The following is a 19697-nucleotide window of genomic DNA, read 5'->3' as shown; positions in this document are numbered from 1 at the left end:
GAGAGCCCGAACACCCTGCGGAGGAAACTCATTTCGGCCATTTGTATCCAGGATCTTGTTCTTTCGGTCACACCCTTTTCATATGTAAAACAATATTTTCGTGCGTGTTGGGTGAAATGAATTAATGGAATTGCCATTCATTTGAGTGGAGAAACATGATTTGAGATCAAAGTGTTTCTAGTAATGAGCATGGTCACGGAATGAATTGGACTTGTATCTCAAGGCACCGTTGCACACAATAAAAAAAAAAAAGTTTAATGTGATTTTTTTTTTCTTGTGTTGAATTTGACTTTTACTGAAATTAATTCACCCTCCCCCAAAAAAAAGGCAACACCAAAAAAAGAATGCAGCACCCAAAATGCAGTCACTGCCAGTCAACTGTCTTATTCTAAAAAGTAAAATCAACAATCTGTGCTTGCCTTGCAGGCGGTAGCTCTTTTTTGTAATTGTGATTCATCATGATGATTTTGTTTATTTAAACAGGATGCCTTTATTTGAGCTTTGTTTTAAGTTTCTCTGTGAGGGTGTGCGTTACGAGCATTGGGGGCCCCATCGCATCACATCCTATTGACAAAAAGGGGAACATTGGAGGTTTCTCCAGTGTTTGCTCTGAAGGTGTCTGACTTCCGTCTATATATTTGGGTCTCTGCAAGCTCCCATGTGTATTATTTCACGACTACTAATGCCTGTAAATACTGACAGCTACTCTCCCAAACTAGTACATGTGTGACATCTCATCAATCTGAGGGTCTGAAGCTGAGCTCTTCCGCCGGAGAAGAAGCATTTTTTATGAGGAAGAGGAACATCCATTAATACCCAAAGGAGTTTAGGGGAGAAGTTCATCAATTTCCTGATGTTAAAAAGTAGGACACGAAAGGGTGTTGATGTAACTTTTCATCTGGAAAACCATGAAAGGGAATCCTTGCGTCTGGGGAACAAATGCACAACGGAGCACCCGGCGAGAGGAAAAGGTGAGGCTTCTCCTTCGACACGAATGAGGATTCCAGAGACATCTTGAAAGCATCCTAGCATTGTCCTGAGCGGTTTGTGTTTTGGACGCAAAAACAGAACATCTGAAATGTCCGCTTTGATCCTTTACACTCAGCGGCCTCTTCAACGGGGACATCTGCACAGTCGAATGAGACGCTGTCAGAAAGGTATTCATGTAACAATACTGTATGTTTATTATTATGGCTGTAGTTTGTAGTACACTGTTGTACTCAGAACTTGATCATTACACTGACACCTTGGAATGCAAGTTTAATTTGGTCCGTGATCACACTCATAAATCAAAGCGCTTGTTTCTCGATTCAACCTTCCACATTGAAATGAAGAGAAATTCATCCGTTCCTCTTCTTCTTCTTTTCCTTTCGGCTTGTCCCGTTAGGGGTCGCCAGAGCGTGTCATCTTTTGCCATCTAAGCCTATCTCCTGCATCTTCCTCTCTAACCCCAACTGCCCTCATGTCTTCCCTCACCACATCCATAAACCTTCTCTTTGGTCTTCCTCTCGCTCTTTTGCCTGGGAGCTCCATCCTCAGCATCCTTCTACCAATATACTCACTCTCTCGCCTCTGAACATGTCCAAACCATCGAAGTCTGCTCTCTCGAATCTTGTCTCCAAAACATCCAGCTTTGGCTGTCCCTCTAATGAGCTCATTTCTAATCCTATCCAACCTGGTCACTCCGAGCGAGAACCTCAACATCTTCATTTCTGTCACCTCCAGTTCAGCTTCCTGTCGTTTCTTCAGTGCCACCGTCTCTAATCCGTACATCATGGCCGGCCTCACCACTGTTTTGTAAACTGTGCCCTTCATCCTAGCAGACACTCTTCTGTCACATAACACACCAGACACCTTTCGCCAGCTGTTCCAACCTGCTTGGACCCGTTTCTTCACTTCCTGACCACACTCTCCATTGCTCTGTTTGTTGACCCTAAATATTTGAAGTCGTCCACCCTCGCTATCTCTTCTCCCTGTAGCCTCACTCTTCCCCCTCCACTTTTCTCATTCACGCACATATATTCTGTTTTACTTTGGCTAATCTTCATTCCTCTCCTTTCCAGTGCATTTTTCCATCTTTCTAATTGTTCCTCTGCATGCTCCCTGCTTTCACTGCATATCACAATATCATCTGCGAACATCATGGTCCAAGGGGATTCCAGTCTAACCTCATCTGTCAGCCTATCTATTACCACTGCAAACAGGAAGGGGCTCAGAGCTGATCCCTGATGCAGTCCCACCTCCACCTTAAATTCCTCTGTCACACCTAAGGCACACCTCACCATTGTTCTGCTGCCATCATACATGTCCTGTACTATTTTAACATACTTCTCTGCCACACCAGACTTACGCATGCAGTACCACAGTTCCTCTCTTGGTACTCTGTCATAGGCTTTCTCTAGATCCACAAAGACACAATGTAGCTCCTTCTGACCTTCTCTGTACTTTTCCACGAGCATCCTCAAGGCAAATAATGCATCTGTGGTACTCTTTCTAGGCATGAAACCATACTGTTGCTCGCAGATACTTACTTCTGTCCTGAGTCTAGCCTCCACTACTCTTTCCATAACTTCATTGTGTGGCTCATCAACTTTATTCCTCTATAGTTCCCACAGCTCTGAACATCCCCTTTGTTCTTAAAAATGGGAACTAGAACACTTTTCCTCCATTCTTCGGGCATCTTTTCGCCCGCTAGTATTCTGTTGAATAAGTTGGTCAAAAACTCCACAGCCATCTCTCCAAATTGCTTCCATACCTCTACCGGTATGTCATCAGGACCAACTGCCTTTCCATTTTTCATCCTTTGTAGTGCCTTTCTGACTTCCCCCTAAGTAATCATTGCCACTTTCTGGTCCATCACTCTTGCCTCTTCAACTCTTCCTTCTCTCTCATTTTCTTCATTCATCAACTTCTCAAAGTATTCTTTCCATCTATTTAGCACACTACCGGCACCAGTCAACACATTTCCATCTCTATCCTTAATCACCCTAACCTTCTGCACATCCTTCCCATCTCTATCCCTCTGTCTGGCCAACCTGTAGAGATCCTTTTCTCCTTTTTTCGTGTCCAACCTGGTCTACATGTCTTCATATGCCTCTTGTTTAGCCTTTGCCACCTCTACCTTTGCCCTACGTCACATCTTGATGTACTCCTTTCGCCTCTCCTCAGTCCTCTCAGTATCCCACTTCTTCTTTGCTAATCTCTTTCCTTGTATGACTCCCTGTATTTTGGGGTTCCACCACCAAGTCTCCTTCTCCCCTTTCCTACCAGATGACACACCAAGTACTCTCCTGCCTGTCTCTCTGATCACCTTGGCTGTCGTCGTCCAGTCTTCCGGGAGCTTCGGTTGTCCATCGAGAGCCTGTCTCACCTCTTTCCGGAAGGCCGCACAACATTCTTCCTTTCTCAGCTTCCACCACATGGTTCTCTGCTCTACCTTTGTCTTCTTAATCTTCCTACCCACCACCAGAATCATCCTACATACTACCATCCTATGCTGTCGAGCTACACTCTCCCCTACCACTACTTTACAGTCAGTAACCTCCTTCAGATTACATCGTCTGCACAAAATATAATCTACCTGCGTCGTTCTACCTCCGCTCTTGTAGGTCACTATATGTTCCTCCCTCTTCTGGAAATAAGTGTTCACTACAGCCATCTCCATCCTTTTTGCAAAGTCCACCACCATCTGCCCTTCAAAGTTCCTTTCCTGGATGCCGTACTTACCCATCACTTCTTCATCGCCCCTGTTTCCTTTACCAATATGTACATTACAATCTGCACCAATCACAACTCTCTCGCTGTCTGGGATGCTCAGAACTACTTCATCTAGTTCCTTCCAGAATTTCTCTTTCAACTCTAGGTCACATCCTACCTGTGGGGCATAGCCGCTAACCACATTATACATAACACCCTCAATTTCAAATTTTAGTCTGATCACTCGATCTGATACTCTTTTCACCTCCAAGACATTCTTAGCCAGCTCTTCCTTTAAAATAACCCCTACTCCATTTCTCTTCCCATCTACTCCATGGTAGAATAATTTAAACCCTGCTCCCAAACTTCTAGCCTTACTACCTTTCCACCTGCTCTCTTGGATGCACAGAATATCAACCTTTCTCCTAATCATCATGTCAACCAACTCCTGAGCTTTTCCTGTCATAGTCCCAACATTCAAAGTCGCTACACTCAGTTGTAGGCTCTGTGCATTCCTCTTTTTCTTCTGACGCTGGATCCGGTTTCCTCCTCTTCTTTGTCTTCGACCCACAGTAGCTGAATTTCCACCGACGCCCTGCAGGTTAGCAGTGCCGGGGGCGGGCGTTGTTAACCCGGGCCACGACCGATCCGGTATGGGATTCTTTAGATGAACGCTCATATTTGTTTGGCACAGTTTTTACGCCGGATGCCCTTCCTGACGCAACCCTCTGCATTTATCCGGGCTTGGGACCGGCCTACAGATTGCACGGGTTTGTGCCCCCATAGGGCTGCATTAGAAATTCATCCGTTCCATTGTCCCCCAAAACACGGAACAACAAACATTTTCAATGTTAATGATGGGAAAAAGAGCGTTCGATAATAGTGCTCACCTTATAATATAATAGATAATAAAATCCCGTATTTCCACATTTTTTGCTTCACTAGTCATTTAGTTAGTCATTTTTCATAGAGGCTAAAAAAATAAATAAATAAATAAATAAATGTATAAATTGCCCCACCATTTGCCTTTCAATATATATTCGTTAAAGGTTAATAACGCTGTCACACCCATGCTATCTGTGACTTGTCTGTGGTGTTTTGCATAGTATAGATTAAAATACACAAAAGGTCATTTGGTTTGTTTCATGCTTAATTTGTCAGAAAACGTCAACTGGGAATTGCACTGAAAAGCTTGAAGCTTCTTTTTTGAATTATTAGTGTTTGTCTGACAAAATGCATTTTATTGGGAAGCAAGTTGAATTGAGTTCACTTCCACCATATCTTCTTCTTTTTCTTTCGGCTTGTCCCGTTAGGGGTCGCCACAGCGTGTCATCTTTTTCCCTCTAAGCCTATCTCGTGGATCTTCCTCTCTAACACCCACAAGTCTTCATGTCCTCCCTCACAACATCCATCAAACTTTTCTTTGGTCTTCCTCTTTCTCGCTCTTTTGCCTGGCAGCTCCATCCTCAGCACCCTTCTACCAATATACTCACTCTCTCTCCTCTGGACATGTTCAAACTATCGAAGTCTGCTCTCTCTCACTTTGTCTCCAAAACATCTAACTTTGGCTGTCCCTCTAATGAGCTCGAAAATCTGCCAAACAACAGCACATCTCTCGGGAAACTCACTCATGTCGCAATGCGCCATGGGATTTTGTTGCTTATACTATTTATAAATGGCACTTAGTATGCTGATGTCTCTTTCTACAGGACTTCAGTTATACTGTCCACCTTTTTTTTTTTTGTTTTTAATGGATATCAATCTAACGTTTATCAAATCCATCTATCCATTTTCTACTGCTGATCCTGTTCTACGTCACAGCTGTGCTGGAGTTTATCCAAGCTGACTTTGGGCAAAAGGTGGGGTTCACACCACCAATCACTCACCAGGGAATAACAGACCACTGAGCCACCATTCAAAGTCACAATCACCTCAGGAATCATTTTAGAGCAGCGGTGTCAAACTAATTTTTGTCACGGGTCAAATTGTAGTTACAGTTTCCCTCAGAGGGCCGTTATGACTGTGAAACCATAAAAGTCTTTAATCGCCTCATCACATTAGCACATGAAATTTATTAACTAGTTTTGGAATCAGGAGTCAAGGGTAATGTTTTTTTTCAACCATTGTTAATGTTTGATAATCCAAAAATTCTTATAATATCTCACCGTTATAATTTATGATATGACAATTTGAAATTTTGGCACAGAGTTTCACAAGAATCATGGAAGTTGACACACATGATTTGCCTTCACGGGCCACAGAAAATCATGTGGCGGGCCGTAACTGGCCCCCGGCCCTTGACTTTCACACCTGTGCTTTAGCGTGTAAAATTGTCTGAACATGAGTGATTTTGGAGTATCTTAGCAGGATTTGAATAATCAGTCTAATTTTCCTTTCATCTTTACGGAAGGATGGGAAATGCTTATGCTAATATGATTAATGGCGGCTACCCAACAACTCACCGACTCCTTCCTGTGGCCGCTTTGTGACTGAAAATGAGCTGAGTAACGCCCAGGTAATAATATCTTACATCAGAAGAGTCAAACTCAAGCTAGAGGAACAACTTGCAGCCTTTTTGGACTGCTAAAGTGAGTCATGTGCAACTACTGCTTGCCAAACAAGCAAATTGTTTTCACTTTTAATAACATTGAGATATTGCATGCATTTTTTGTTTGTTACCAAAGCCTTTTTTTAAATAAATTGAACAATCACAAATATTTACCTTGATTTCAGCTTTTAAAATTCCTCTGTTGCACCTTAGCCATCAATGTTTTTTGTATATAACGCAGTAGTGTGCATTGAGCGCCTTCTGAGCTGTTCTCTGCTGCCTTAAACAATAAACATTATCAGAAGCACTCACCTACAATTACAACTCCTGGACAGGAACGTGAGAAGGCGGCGTCAGTGCCACCTCCTCCTGGACAGCAACGTGAGAAGGCGGCGTATTTATATGAGGTGTATTTATATGACCCCGATGACGACTGGTCCCCGCCAGATCGTTGAGCGTCATGTCCCGTTTGAGTACTCCCGTATCCCTGATCGACAACCCATGTGTACCGACCTCTGCCTGTTCTCCGACCATCCCCGTAAGCCTGACTCCTTTGATACTTCTGCCTGCTTTGATCGTTCTCCTGTCTGCCCGCTCACCTGCTCTCTTCGCCCGACATCCCAACTACCGCTGCTGCACCTGACTGCCTGCCCGATCCCCGACCACGAAATAATAAATAATAAATTTCTCCCCGAACTACCTTACATCATCCGAGTCCTGCATTTGGGTCCTACTCCCGTTCCGATGGGTCGTGACGGAACAATCTGCCGAAACAGGACCCAGCAGGAAAGACCCGGCGTCGCCGGGACCGACGCAAGGTAGACCATCTACCGGAGGACCAAGCCTGTCCGATCCGAGTAGGCTCCTTGACGTCCTCCGCTTCCGTATCTTACGCTCCACCAACGAGGTGTGAATACGTCCAGAACACGACCCGGCCGGCTCCTCATATTCTTCTAGAGTCTGACTTTTCGGAATATGAGGAGGACCTTGATTTGTATGACCGGCTCCCTGAGTACGACTCCGATGATTTTGATTATTAATCTCTTTGCCCGGTCTTTCATCCCACTCAGTTTGTTTCACCTCAACGCGTTTCCAGCACCCGAGCGTCTTCGCCCGGTAGGTCCAAGTACACTAATCCATATGAGGGAACCCGCTTGGCCATCTACCCGGGACCTCCGCGTGGCGGCCAGAGGAGACGCCCCGGCCGGGCGCTCCCTTGTGCCTCCTGCTGCGCGGCAACTAAGACACCGTCCTCCCACTCCTCGCCGGCAACGGCGAAAACGGCAGACACGCAGCTAGTGGCGAAGCTTCCAGCCCAGAGGGAGGAGAAGCCGCCAAATCACGAGGCGTTCTGCTGCGAAATGCGGGCGCAGATAGAGCGGCAGTGCGCTGAATTGGCGGCTCTAACGGGCCAGGTCCGGCAAGGGTTGGCGAACCAGCCGAGCTACGCTGACGTCGCAACTGCGACGGACTCTCTACTGACGCAGGTTCACGTGGCAGTTGGAACTGACCCGCTCCCGAGACACGCCCACGTGTCAGTTTCGACTGACTCTCGGCCTACTCTCGTTCACGTCGCCGTGGAAACAAACCCGCCACCTCGCCAAGCGCACGCTGCAGTGGAAACGGATCCGCCTCCTCGCCATTCCCACGTCGAGGTTTTGGCTGTTCCGAGCAGAGCTCACGCGGCAGTTGGAACTGACCCGCTCCCGAGACACGCCCACCTGTCAATTTTGAGCGACTCTCTGCCGACTCTCGTTCACGTCGCCCTGGAAACGGATCCGCCACCGCGCCATGCCCACGTTGCTGTTTCAACGAATGCACTGCAATCTCACGTGGCAGTGGGGACCGACCCGATGCCGCCTCACGCTGCTGTCCAGGAGGTGGTGACGTCTCCGCAGGCACTTCTCGTCCATTCCCTGGAGTACCCGCGGTCGCTCCCCGTTCCTGCTTCGTCGGCGACCGGCCCGCGGTCGTCCCCTGTTCCTGCTCCGACGGCGATGGGCACGCCCATATTTTCCCGTCCAGGAGGTGGCGATGGTGTCGCCGCCTTCTCACGTTGCTGTCCAGGAGGAGGTGGCACTGACGCCGCCTTCTCACGTTCCTGTCCAGGAGGAGGTGGCACTGACGCCGCCTTCTCACCTTGCCGTCCAGGAGGAGGTGGCACTGACGCCGCCTTCTCACGTTGTCGTCCAGGAGGAGGTGGTGATGCCGCTGCCGCCTTCTCACATTCCCGTCCAGGAGGAGGTGGTGATCCCGCTGCCGCCGCCTTCTCACGTTCCTGTCCAGGAGTACCAGCAGCGACCGGTCCACGGCCGTCCCACACCCTTCTCGACGGCAACAGGAGCTGGGGAGTTATGTGGAGCCACCCCGGAGCTGGAGAGACTTCGGGATGGCTGTGATGGTGGCGGTCATGGGTCCTTCTCTTCATCATCATCGTCGCTCCTGATGGCTCCCAGCCGCTTCATGACCTGGCCTCGTTGGTGACCAATCCACGGCTGCCTCATGACCAAGCCTCAGTGGCGACCAGTCCCTGGTCATCTCGCAACCACGGCGTAGGAGGTTCTCATCCAGAGCAGTGGCCTGCCTCGGTCTGGTTCCTGCTTTGCCGTTTGGTTCCTCACAGAAGTCGTCCGCCCGAATCGCCCCATGGGTACCCTGGTGCTTGGCGTCCGGGTCGTCCTCTTGACCTGTCCACCCGGACGCCTTGCGTTTGGTGGCCTGGATCCCCCTTCCGCCCACCCCTGCCTGTGTTAATTGTCTGTTTTCTTTCGTTTAGGCACGTCTGGGAGCCGTGCCTTTGAGGGAGGAGGTACTGTCATGATCCTGCCGCTCCAGCCCGGGCTGTGCAGGTGCCCGCACGGTTGCGCTGATTGGAAGGCGCACACCTGCGCCTCATGCGGGCTGATTATCCTGTGTATTTATATGACCCCGATGATGATTGGTCCGCGCGAGTTCGTTGAGCATCATATCCTGTTCGAGTACTCCCGTATCCCTGATCGACAACCCGTGTGAACCGACCTCCGCCTGATCTCCGACCAACCCCGTAAGCCTGACTCCTTTGAGACCTCTGCATGCTTTGATCGTTCTCCCGTGTACTGACTCCTGCCTGCCCGCTCACCTGCTCTCTTCGCCCGACGTCCCAACTAGCGCTGCTGCACCTGACTGCCTGCCTGATCCCGACCACGAAATAATAAACGTTTCTCCCCGAACTACCTTGCATCGTCCGAGTCCTGCATTTGGGTCCTACTCCCGTTCCGATGGGTCGTGACAATAACGACATGGTGAGGGCAGCCATAGCTTCAAAGTGACACGTGACAACTTGGAAAAAGACCTTCCGCCATGAATGAGGAGTTTTCCTGTTCAAAGGACAAATGGACAGACAAAAACAAACTCCAGTGCTTCATGATCTTTAGAAAGATTTTTGAAACATGGTGGAGCTGTTACCTCTGCCCCAAATATAAAATGGCATTGTCTTGTTGACTTGTGTCATCCCGGTCGGACTGCTAACAGAAAAAAACAACAAAACACTTTTTAAAACACTTTTATTAATCAGCATCATTGTAAAGAGACACATTTTCCTGAAGTTCTTTTCTTAGGCTGGATTTACACAGCAGGTCTAAGTGCCCACTTGCAATTTTGTTGTTAAACTGTTTTGGTTGTTTTTTTTTTTTTTGCATGCTCATCAGGGTGAAATATTTTCAGTTTTGTGGAAAAATATGACTGAACTAGGACCATGTTATGATTTTCTTATTACTATGCTTTGTTTAATGATTGTCCATTTCAGATTTTGTTATTGTTATTATTATTTGAATCCTATTAAAAATATGATAGTGGAACTGTGGTGCGACAGGTTAGAACGTCTGCCTCACAGTTCTGAGGACTGAGGTTCAAATCCCAACTGCGCCTGTGTGGCGTTTGCATGTTCTCCCCGTACCTGTGGGGGTTTTCTCCGGGCACTCCAGTTTCCACCCACATCCTCCCAACACATGCATTAATTGGAGAGTCTAAATTGCCCGTAGGTGTGACTGTGAGTGCGACTGTTGTCTGTCTCCACGTGCCCTGCGATTGGCTGGCAACCAGTTCAAAGATACCTGGGATAGGCCTCGCACTCCTGTGACCCTTGTGAGAATAAGTGGCTCAGATAATGTACGGATGAATGAAAATATGGTAAATGTGTTTTGTCTGATGGCTCGTTTTCTTTAGAGAACGGTAGACGTTACAAATTCTTGTAAGGTGTGTTTGAGCAGAACGGTACATATAAAGTATTGTATACAATATCTGTTTACTTTTGACTTAACACCTGAAACAACTTGTGTGTGGACGTGTTAACATGAGGCAGTGACAACATACAAAGAAGAACATACAGAATATACAATACGAATATTAAATATTGCATCATATTTTCTCGGCCTGAAACAACTCTTCCGCCATCTCAATAGTTTCCCACTGACTGCCGTTGGGAGTCATTTTCCTTATTAATCATTTACATGCCTCTAATATATCATATTTATACACAGAGTATTAGACCATCCGTACTTTAACTGTGGATTTACCAAGCATTTTTTAATGATGTCAGGTTCACGTGAGCGAAGTAGATCTGATTTGTTTGTTTACGTTGCATTGACATCAACAGACGTACGATTCATCACTCTGTCACTTCCCCTACCAAGTCTGCATGTGTGTGATCAACATAATACTGTATACCGCCATAGAGGTGTTGGAGTTCCCCTTGACGAATTAGTGAGTATAATACAATGAATGTAATTTATGTAAAAAAATCTGACTTTTATTATGCCTCTTGATGGCAAATTGTAAGAATTAGGCACATAAACATGCAGCGTTGTGACAGCCTTGAAGTGCTCATTGGTTTCTGCAAGTGTACCTAATGTTGGGGTTCGTGAATGTGCATTTGGGTGGGATGTCAGTTAATACACATTCATATCTACTGCATGGTCAGGATCATATATAGCAATACTCACAATATGGGCACTTGATGCCCGTCCACGCAGTTGAGGGGCGGAATGCATTAGCGATTTCAAACTGTGAGGTTGGACATTAGGTCGAAACTCTTGGCAAACGCGATTGAAAAATGAAAGCGTGCTGGAGGAAGAGAACACAAGAACCCACCTCCGCTGATAGCACCTCCTAGAATAAGATAGCTGACATCAGCGTGCGATTAAACTAGAGAGGTTGAGGGGGGGGTGCCCTACTAAAAATGTGCATGGGCATCACAGAAACTTGCTTTCGGCTAGGACAACTTTCATTGGTTGACTGGCATGCACTTTGTTTCGTATGAAATCCTTTTCTCGGGTGAAGACGACCACAATTTTAGCTTTGATTTGCTTGCTAACGTCCATGTTACGCACCACTACTACCTTACGAGTGACATCTAACAACATTTACATCGCAATATATAAGATATAATAATGTCAAATGTGCGTGATAGGTTTGAAATAAATACACTGTCTTCCAACTGCTCCGTTCTCGTGCGTGGAATGGTTTTGAAACGTTTCCTTTTGTTTCTTCAGGATAATGCTTCATGTTTCACAGTCAGGAAGGTCGTTTTGTATACTTCATATGCTGTGTATAGATGTAATAAAATCACATCATTGTGTCCCACTTGGTTGCGGAAACTTTGGATTGTTCATCTTGCGAGCCTAACCTGCTGTTTGGTCTTGTGTTTTTTCTGAGTGTGTGCGTGCATGTGTGTGTGTGTGTGTGTTTCAATTAGCACTGTGCTCTTGAATGAATGTCTGTTCAGCTCGCTTTCAGTTCTCCATTGTTCTGAGTAACTGGATTCCTCCTGAGCGAATATAAAGTCATCCATCGGTAATTCACTAGCTCTGATTTAACAAAGTTTTTTTCACATGATTAGATTTCCACTGCAACCTTCCCACGGAACATTCGCCACGTTCTCTGTCCGTTGTCAAGCCCGCAGCCGCAACCTCGCCACTAATGTTGGCTCACACGCCCTTTGTCCGAGTTTTCATCTGCTGCGGTTCACACCTTGCACTCCCGCTCATCTTTATCTGACAGAACTTCACGTGGGAATAAACGTGTCTCTCAAAAGCTGAGGTATGGCCACCTTGCCTCACACTTACTATCACTGCGCAATCTTTCATGCAGTGGCAGGTCCATTGATGCTCCTTTTCTGTTTGTATGGTACGCCCCAATGCAGATGGAGTTCCTGATGATGGCCAAGCTGTCATTTGTTGTTGGGAACGTTTCCCACATTTGTGTCCGTGAGTCAGTACAGGCTGTCCTTGGTGGTGGAGGTGTGCGTGGTGGTGGAGTCATCAGGCAGTGAACCCCGGCGTCCAGGTCGCGACCGACAATGCAGCAAGTTCTGCAGTTCTCTGGACACGCTGCTGGAGAAGGCCGTGTAGATCCACGGGTTGGTGCACGAGTTGAGACTGGCCAGCAGCATGAGGATAGTGAAGGCCACTCCTGTAAACAGCAACAAATCAACGAACGGTTGAGCGAAAGTCAAGACAAAGTTGCTGCCGTTGTGTTATTGTAGATAACACTTTAGCGATAAACATGGAGGTTAATTTTGTGGGGCAGGCCTTGTTCTTCACCTTGTCCTGTGGTCTCGTCTCCCTATGAATATTTTGACGCAAGCGCCGATCATACTCAGTTGTAGTTTTATAAAGAATGGGTTGCCGTGTTGCCCAGCGTTGGGCGAGTTGAACATTTCTGTAAACTGGCTAATTGGACTATGAGATGGGAAAAACGTGATTGGCAATTAGTTGATTTCAAGTTCTAAATGTCAATACGGAATTGTAAAGTAGAATCATCAACTTGTAAACCCGTCTGTTCAACCCTAAACCATTCAGCGTTATAATTAACTTTCTCCCACTAGTATTGTGAACATTGCAGTTGGGCAAAACTGCACATCCTGTTTCGTTTTGGTTCTAATAATAATTATTACATAATGACTGAAACAAGCTTACGCACAATCACTGTGGATAACAATGAAGCAAAAATGATTTATGAATACAGAGCGATAAACATCAGCTCTGTGTGTCTGTGTGTGTGTGGTGGTGGTGGTGGAGGGGCGATGGGAGGTAGGTTTGCATTGCATTAAATAAGATTATATTCAGATCATTGAAAGTAAAGGTCAATTCCAAAACAAAGGTGAGGCATGCATGAGAGTACAATGTCCTCTTTGTGTCGGCCTTTAATTTTGAGTGTCTCCGGGCTGCTGGCACCGATCATTGTTGATGAAATGTCAACATCTGATCAGGTTGCAAAATCATTGGGGAATATAAGCACGTTATTTACCGGGGCCTGGTGTTTGTCTTTGGCTTCAGATCACAGGATGCCGTCTATTGTATATTATCGGGCTCATCTTGAAGCTCCGTATGCTCACCTTGCTTTTGCTTTGTCTTTCAAATCTAAACTTTCAAAAATAGCCCCTAAAGTAGGAATAGTGAGGGTGTATCAGGTGTGTTGTGGTAAAATGATCCAGTTTCACTAAATTGGTCTGCCGTAATTAGCCTGTGAAAATGTTTGCATTTTCAGTGTTTCTGAGGATCGTTGCAGAGAATATTTCCTTACACAGGTGTTATAAACCACAAATCTCTTCTTTTTGTTCTTCTTCTACGATGCCTCTCTGTGACTCTTCCAGTCTTATTTTAATCTCTGCTGCGACATGCTGATGACACTCTGTGGCGTGGTATTATGATTCTCACATAGGGTAGTTTCCAGGCAGAACATGGTTTGGTCAAGATTACCGGTTCCAGGACACATGCCGCTGCACTTTGATTGGCTGCTGTTTTCCGGCACAACACGCCCTACTGCTGCCAGATGGGAAAAGATGTGACGTGTGCCTGGATCAGACTACAACACAAATTTGGTCTTTCACAATTGCACAATGTCAGATTCCTGCCATAAAATTTAAAACTACGCACATTTATTCCAAAAGCATCATATCACTTTTAGCATCAGTGGACATTCTCTTCTCAAATCACACGTTGTGGGAGATGCAGAACCAGAAATCATGTCACTGGTGAACATGACCGCATACATCTGTTACCGTGGCGATCATAACAACAATGCACCATGCCAATGTATTTTGCTGTGTTGGGGGAGTGGAGGAGGGAGGACAAAAAGAAGTAAAGAGTGGTGTCATCTGCGGTGGTCGGGAGTGGGCTGTGCATTCAATAATTTAGAGAGTCAAAAGGTCAACTTTAAGACATGAAAGCCGAATATAGCTAACTCTTTGTGAATGTTTTATGATTCTGACCTTGATTGGGAGGATTAGGGTCCCATGCAGCCCACAGCTGGACAATGAAGAAAGGGGACCAGCAGACGGTGTAGACCAGCACGATGACCAGCGTCATTCGAACTGTTTTGGACATGGCTTTGGTGATGCTTGGGGGCGGCGTCGCCGGTGTGTGAGGGGGGGCATAGTCGAGTGTGCAGCTATGTGAACCCGAGGCCATCTCGCAGGAGGTGCAGGACTCCCGACAGTCAGTGCTGGTCATCTGCTGCAGATCTGTAGGCGGTGTGGTTGTTGTTGTCACGTCTGCCAGTTGACTTTTATTGTAAGTGTTTTGGAGAGGTTTGTTGGTCATTGACTCAAAGTGCAGCCCCGCCCAACTTCCGCCTCCAGACCCCCGCTGACCCCTTTCCCTGGGCCGCTCGTCTTCCTTCTTAAAGCTGTGGAAACCGAAAAGGATTTCATTCCTCTTCAACTCAGCCATCACCATCCTCTCTGACTTCAGATAGATGTTGTTGTGGATCTCCCGGAAGATTCTTATCTAGAAGATAGCAATAGTATCTTTTTTTTAACTTTAGTGCAGTTGAAATGACATCACCAAGACGACCACTCATGCAAAAGGACTCTGGATTCAATTTTAAGATGGGCGCATGCCAGATTCTGCTGCCAGTCATCCTGCTAGCATTTCTGGTTGAAGCGCTGCAGGAAATTGAAACCAAAGGAGGAGTGTGTTTTGGCCTTCACTATCAGTCATAAACCAACCACAGACATTTTAATGTGCCATTATTTCATTCAGTTATTCTCTCTTTTGGGTTGGGTCGGAATGGACTTCATAAACATTTACTGGCACAGAATGATTACTCACGACTTATTTGCATCGCCCTTTCACACCACATATTAGGGCATCTGCTATTCCAAACACGAGATACGTTATGTGATCAATATGGTCGCAAGGGGATTTGAGGCATCAGCCGCTCATGTCTGTCATCATATCCTCGCTTTAAAATAACATTACAAGCATATTTTCTTTGATCCTAACTTCCACAGCTCAATTTTTGTTTGTTTTGCCATTTGTTACTGTCAAAATCGTGTTTTAGCTTGTTTGGATGCTTGCTGTGGCTCTAGTTTTTTTTTTACATACACACTGACAATGGCGCAGATCGCAGAGAAATTACTTAACGAGCTATTTGCCATACAAGGCATTAAAAGTCATATCACTGAGAAACTACAGCCCATACAGACCAATTGAACTGTTCTACAGTCTTCTTTGAACAATCTAGGTAATCAGAAACAGGTCAGCTGAAAAGAAGACAAAATTTAAGACTTGTGCAACGTGAGGAACCAAATGCCTACCTGGTCGAGAAAGTCAACAACAAAGGCAATCTTGAAACCGCCGTTTCATTCATGTACCTGAATCGGCAGAAGTCTACCATGACATCGCCTTTGTGTTCAAACTGATTCCTCAACTCTGAGGCGTGAAAAGATATTCCTTTTGTTTCATGTTTATTAGACTGGACATTTCCAAAACTAACTCTAGGTTTACCACACATTATCACACATCTTATCAGTAATGAAAAGGATTCCAATTACATAAAAATAATTTTTTTAATCCAGAATTAGATCGATTAGCAGTGTCAATAATTGATCGGAATTGCTAAATTCCCATCCCTACCTGTGGCCCTAATCAAAGTAATAAAAGTAAGTGAAAGTAAGTCCATATAGATGGATAGTATCACATCAGGGCACATTAAATGAGATGTGTATCACGAATGGACTCAGTGATTGACAGCACATCGCTACCACACACCTGACTTTTGGATGCCGTCATCTGCTTTGCATCAGTCTGTATACTGGCTTTTGTCTATCTGCCAGCAATTGTTTGCAAGCCGAGACCCGTTTTACCTGACAGATGGTGATGATGAGGGCAGGCAGGAGAAAGACAGCCACCGTCATCCAGGTGATGTAGGCCTTCAGTCCCCACTCCTCAGCAAAGTGACCCCAGCATTCGAATTCCCCGGGACTCACTTCTGAGCGTGAGAAGATGAACACCTGACGACATGGGAGAAGGGATGCTCATCAAACTGATAGACATTACGTGAGGTTGGCAATGACCTCATGGCACTAAAAATAGATTGAGTTCTCAAGTATGTATTCATAGCCTAGCTTCTCGGTTCCTGTATGAACATACTGTATGTCTATGCTGGAGGTGTGAAGTTAACAGCCCTTACCTGCGGTAGGCTGAGGACAAGTGCCAAGACCCAAGCCACCATGACAGGAGTGTTCCAGCGGGAGATTGCCCCACTACGGTAAGCCTGCAACGGGCAGCAGATGGCGTGGTGCCGGTCTATTGTCATGGCGACTATCATGTAGGACGAAGCAAACATGCCCACAATCTGCAAGTACTTGACGGAGCGGCACAGGAAATCAGGTCCTTGGAATTTATCTGTGATGTCCCAAATGAGTTGGGGAAGGACCTGTACACACATTTAGAAAACACACACATGGGTGTTATTTTTATGTAAATACCATTTCCAGTTTGTCACTCAAATGTTTATTTTTAGCCTCGCTTTTTCATCCTCCAGCCTCTGTTGGAGACTGATGATCTGCTGATAACTTGAGTACCGAGATTTTGAGATTTTTAAGTCTCAAGTATTGAACTTTGGGGGTAAAAAAAGATTTCTATTTGCTCGTGACCCCCGATCACTTTCATTCACTCTCGTTTGTGAGTGATGAGTGTTGAAACTGGTGAGTCATATCTTTGATTAATTGGGGTTCACAGAGTTGATTTTGATGAGGCTGTTGATATTATTTTAACTTGTGGCAAGAAATTTCCAAATAGCAAGCCAGAAAGGGACTTGATCTTAGAAGTTATTTGTTGATAATAGAAGTTCGTCTTGTAGATCTATTGCTATAAGTACCATTCTAACAAACATTATGTATTTAGACAAACCTGTCTCTTTTCGATTGTCTGCTGAGTGAGTGATCACACTTATGGCCCATCATAGGATGAAGGCATAAGGAATAGTTTGTTTCATTACAAAATAACAAGTAAATAATAATTACTGTATACATATTAGATATTGGTGCATTTCTCTGAACTCAAGGACACCATTCAACCATGGAGTTGTGTTACATGAATTGGTGTTGGATTTGTAAAAATTCCAACTTTACATTGGATGTATCCGAATGTTACTGGACGAGCGAGGGTCTGAATGTGATTGGATTACTGAGTCATGGGGTTCAGTCTATGTATGCATAGCAGGGAGAGTGACTGAGTGAGTGAGTGAGTGAGTGAGTGAGTGAGTGAGTGAGTGAGTGAGAGTGAGTGAGTGAGTGAGTGAGTGTGCACAGCAAGTTTTTTTTAATATACATTGGATTGTGCAGCAAGGTGATACTTAAAAAAATATCAATGAAATTATCAATTAGTCGACGTCAACTCGCTACTTACAGTAGCATCAATTACAAAAATCTGAAGTTGTCAACGCCAACTGCACACCAAGTGAAGAGACCAAGTGCAATTGGACTATTCATGCATTAAACATCCATTGAAGTTACATTCCTTCATCCATTGCAGCCTTGCCATCCTGAAAGTGGGATCCTCCATCTGAGTTTCCTTATCAACATTTCTTCTTTTTTCCAAAAGTAGGTTTTTGAGTTTTTCCTTGCCCAGTTGGGGAGGTGAGATCAGGGGATCTCATTAACTGTGTTTGACACGCTTTTGTGGATATACGCTGTACAGCAATGTCACGAAGTCAATGTGCGGGTTAGAACAGTTGAGTGCATACGTTTTGCACTTTAGTGTACTTTCGGGTTGTCTCTTGGTGACATTTGCAAAGAATACATGATCACCATCTTTAAACTTGGTGATAGGGATGAGAAATGAAACTTTATCTTCATGAAAATATACATGGGACTTTATCCGTAATGTACAATACTCCTCATTCATCATTAAAGTCGTGACTATTTTTTGTTTTCAACTGGCTGATACAACTTAACGTTAACACGAGGAGCTTGGTCAACCAGGACGAGTGCAGATGTGATGCGTTGTTCCATCATACCAAGGGGAGCCAGATTAGGTGGCTCGGGCGTCTGCTCAGGATGTCCCCCGTGAACTTCCCCGGTGAGATGTTCTAGGCACGTCCCACCAGGGGAGGCCCCTGAGACAATCCAAGACAGAGTGGAGAAACCTTCTCTGGGCTGGCCTGGGAACTCAATATCCCCTCGCAAGAGCTGGACAAAGTGGGGGAAAGGAAATCTGGGCTTCCATGCTTAAGCTGCTGCCCCCGTGACCCGAAAAAAATGGATGGATGGATTGACAATGCAGCTTCATACTGGCAGGTTAACTTTAGGACAAATGGACGGTGGATCCATGGGTCAAGGAACCCCAAAATAAGATTGTTTATATTATTTTTACTGTAGAAGCCTAGCAAATGCTTGTGAGAACAGTCACCCCTGGGGAATTTGTATACACAGTTTACAGGACATGTCACTCCACCAATTGGCTTTTATAGTCCACACAGGCTCATTGGCTACTGCAAGTACTTAGGTCAAGAAATCGTGAGGTCACCTGAAAGAAGGCCACCACCAGGTCAGCCATGCACAAGTTGACCATGAAGACGTGCATCGGCGCATTGTGCTTCCTCCTCCTGAGCAGCACCCAAAGCACAAAACTGTTTCCCAGGGCAGTGAGAGCCAGTATCACCCCGAGGACAGCAATCTCTGCTCGGGCCAGGGCCTGGTCCCTCACCCTGGGCTGGGGTAATGGGTAAGGGGTGGTGTTTGAGCCATTATCTGGAAAGATCCCGAAGAAAGATCCTCCACTGTGGGAGCCATTGAGGGTGTTGAGCTCAAATAAAGATGAGGAAGAGTGGTTCTTCCTTTCCGTCACGACCAGAGAGGAGAGGGTTAAAGCATCCCAGTCCGTTTCCACATTGATGCTTTCCATTCCTGCAAGACAAACAAAGAGGTCATGTGGTGAGGATAAAAAAAAAATTACATTTCTGTCTACTGCGTATCAAACCTGCTCGCTGGGTGGTGGTCATGAGATCGCTGTTATCTTTGCATTATTTAATATAACCTAATTAGTAATATTTGCGAATGTTTAACACAGATTGCATTTGCTTCAAACAACCATATTTACCAAATTTGACAGAATGAAAGGCAAAAGGCAGACATGTACCAATCATGCTGTCATGTTATTACGTTTTGAGTTTTTAATTAGTCAGAAGT

General features: G+C 45.5%; 1 protein-coding gene across 1 annotated transcript; it reads right to left on the bottom strand.

Moving 5' to 3' along the window:
- Window positions 1–9721: 9721 nt before the first annotated feature.
- On the bottom strand, window positions 9722–19413 carry LOC133505763 (vasopressin V2 receptor-like). The gene is made up of 5 exons (XM_061829206.1): window positions 19036–19413; window positions 16697–16942; window positions 16371–16517; window positions 14493–15009; window positions 9722–12691 (listed from the first exon to the last, which is right to left on the bottom strand). The coding sequence occupies exons 1-5, from the start codon at window positions 19411–19413 to the stop codon at window positions 12492–12494; spliced, it is 1488 nt and encodes a 495-aa protein (XP_061685190.1). The 3' UTR covers window positions 9722–12491.
- Between the last annotated feature and the right edge of the window lie 284 nt (window positions 19414–19697).

This window comes from Syngnathoides biaculeatus, chromosome 2 (genome assembly GCF_019802595.1).
Source record: "Syngnathoides biaculeatus isolate LvHL_M chromosome 2, ASM1980259v1, whole genome shotgun sequence".
In the NCBI taxonomy this organism is placed as follows: Eukaryota; Metazoa; Chordata; class Actinopteri; order Syngnathiformes; family Syngnathidae; genus Syngnathoides; species Syngnathoides biaculeatus.
The sequence above is the reverse complement of the archived record's forward strand: the minus strand, read 5'-3'. Positions and strand labels throughout refer to the sequence as shown.

What these genes read in the sequence shown, in the direction of transcription:
- LOC133505763 (XM_061829206.1), bottom strand. Translation starts at nt 19,413, where the DNA reads ATGGAAAGCATCAATGTGGAAACGGACTGGGATGCTTTAACCCTCTCC. An exon ending in TGGTGGTGGCCTTCTTTCAG is followed by an intron (nt 16,943 to 19,035) that starts GTGACCTCACGA and finishes ATGTGTGTACAG; the next exon opens with GTCCTTCCCCAACTCATTTG. An exon ending in TTGTCCTCAGCCTACCGCAG is followed by an intron (nt 16,518 to 16,696) that starts GTAAGGGCTGTT and finishes CCATGTCGTCAG; the next exon opens with GTGTTCATCTTCTCACGCTC.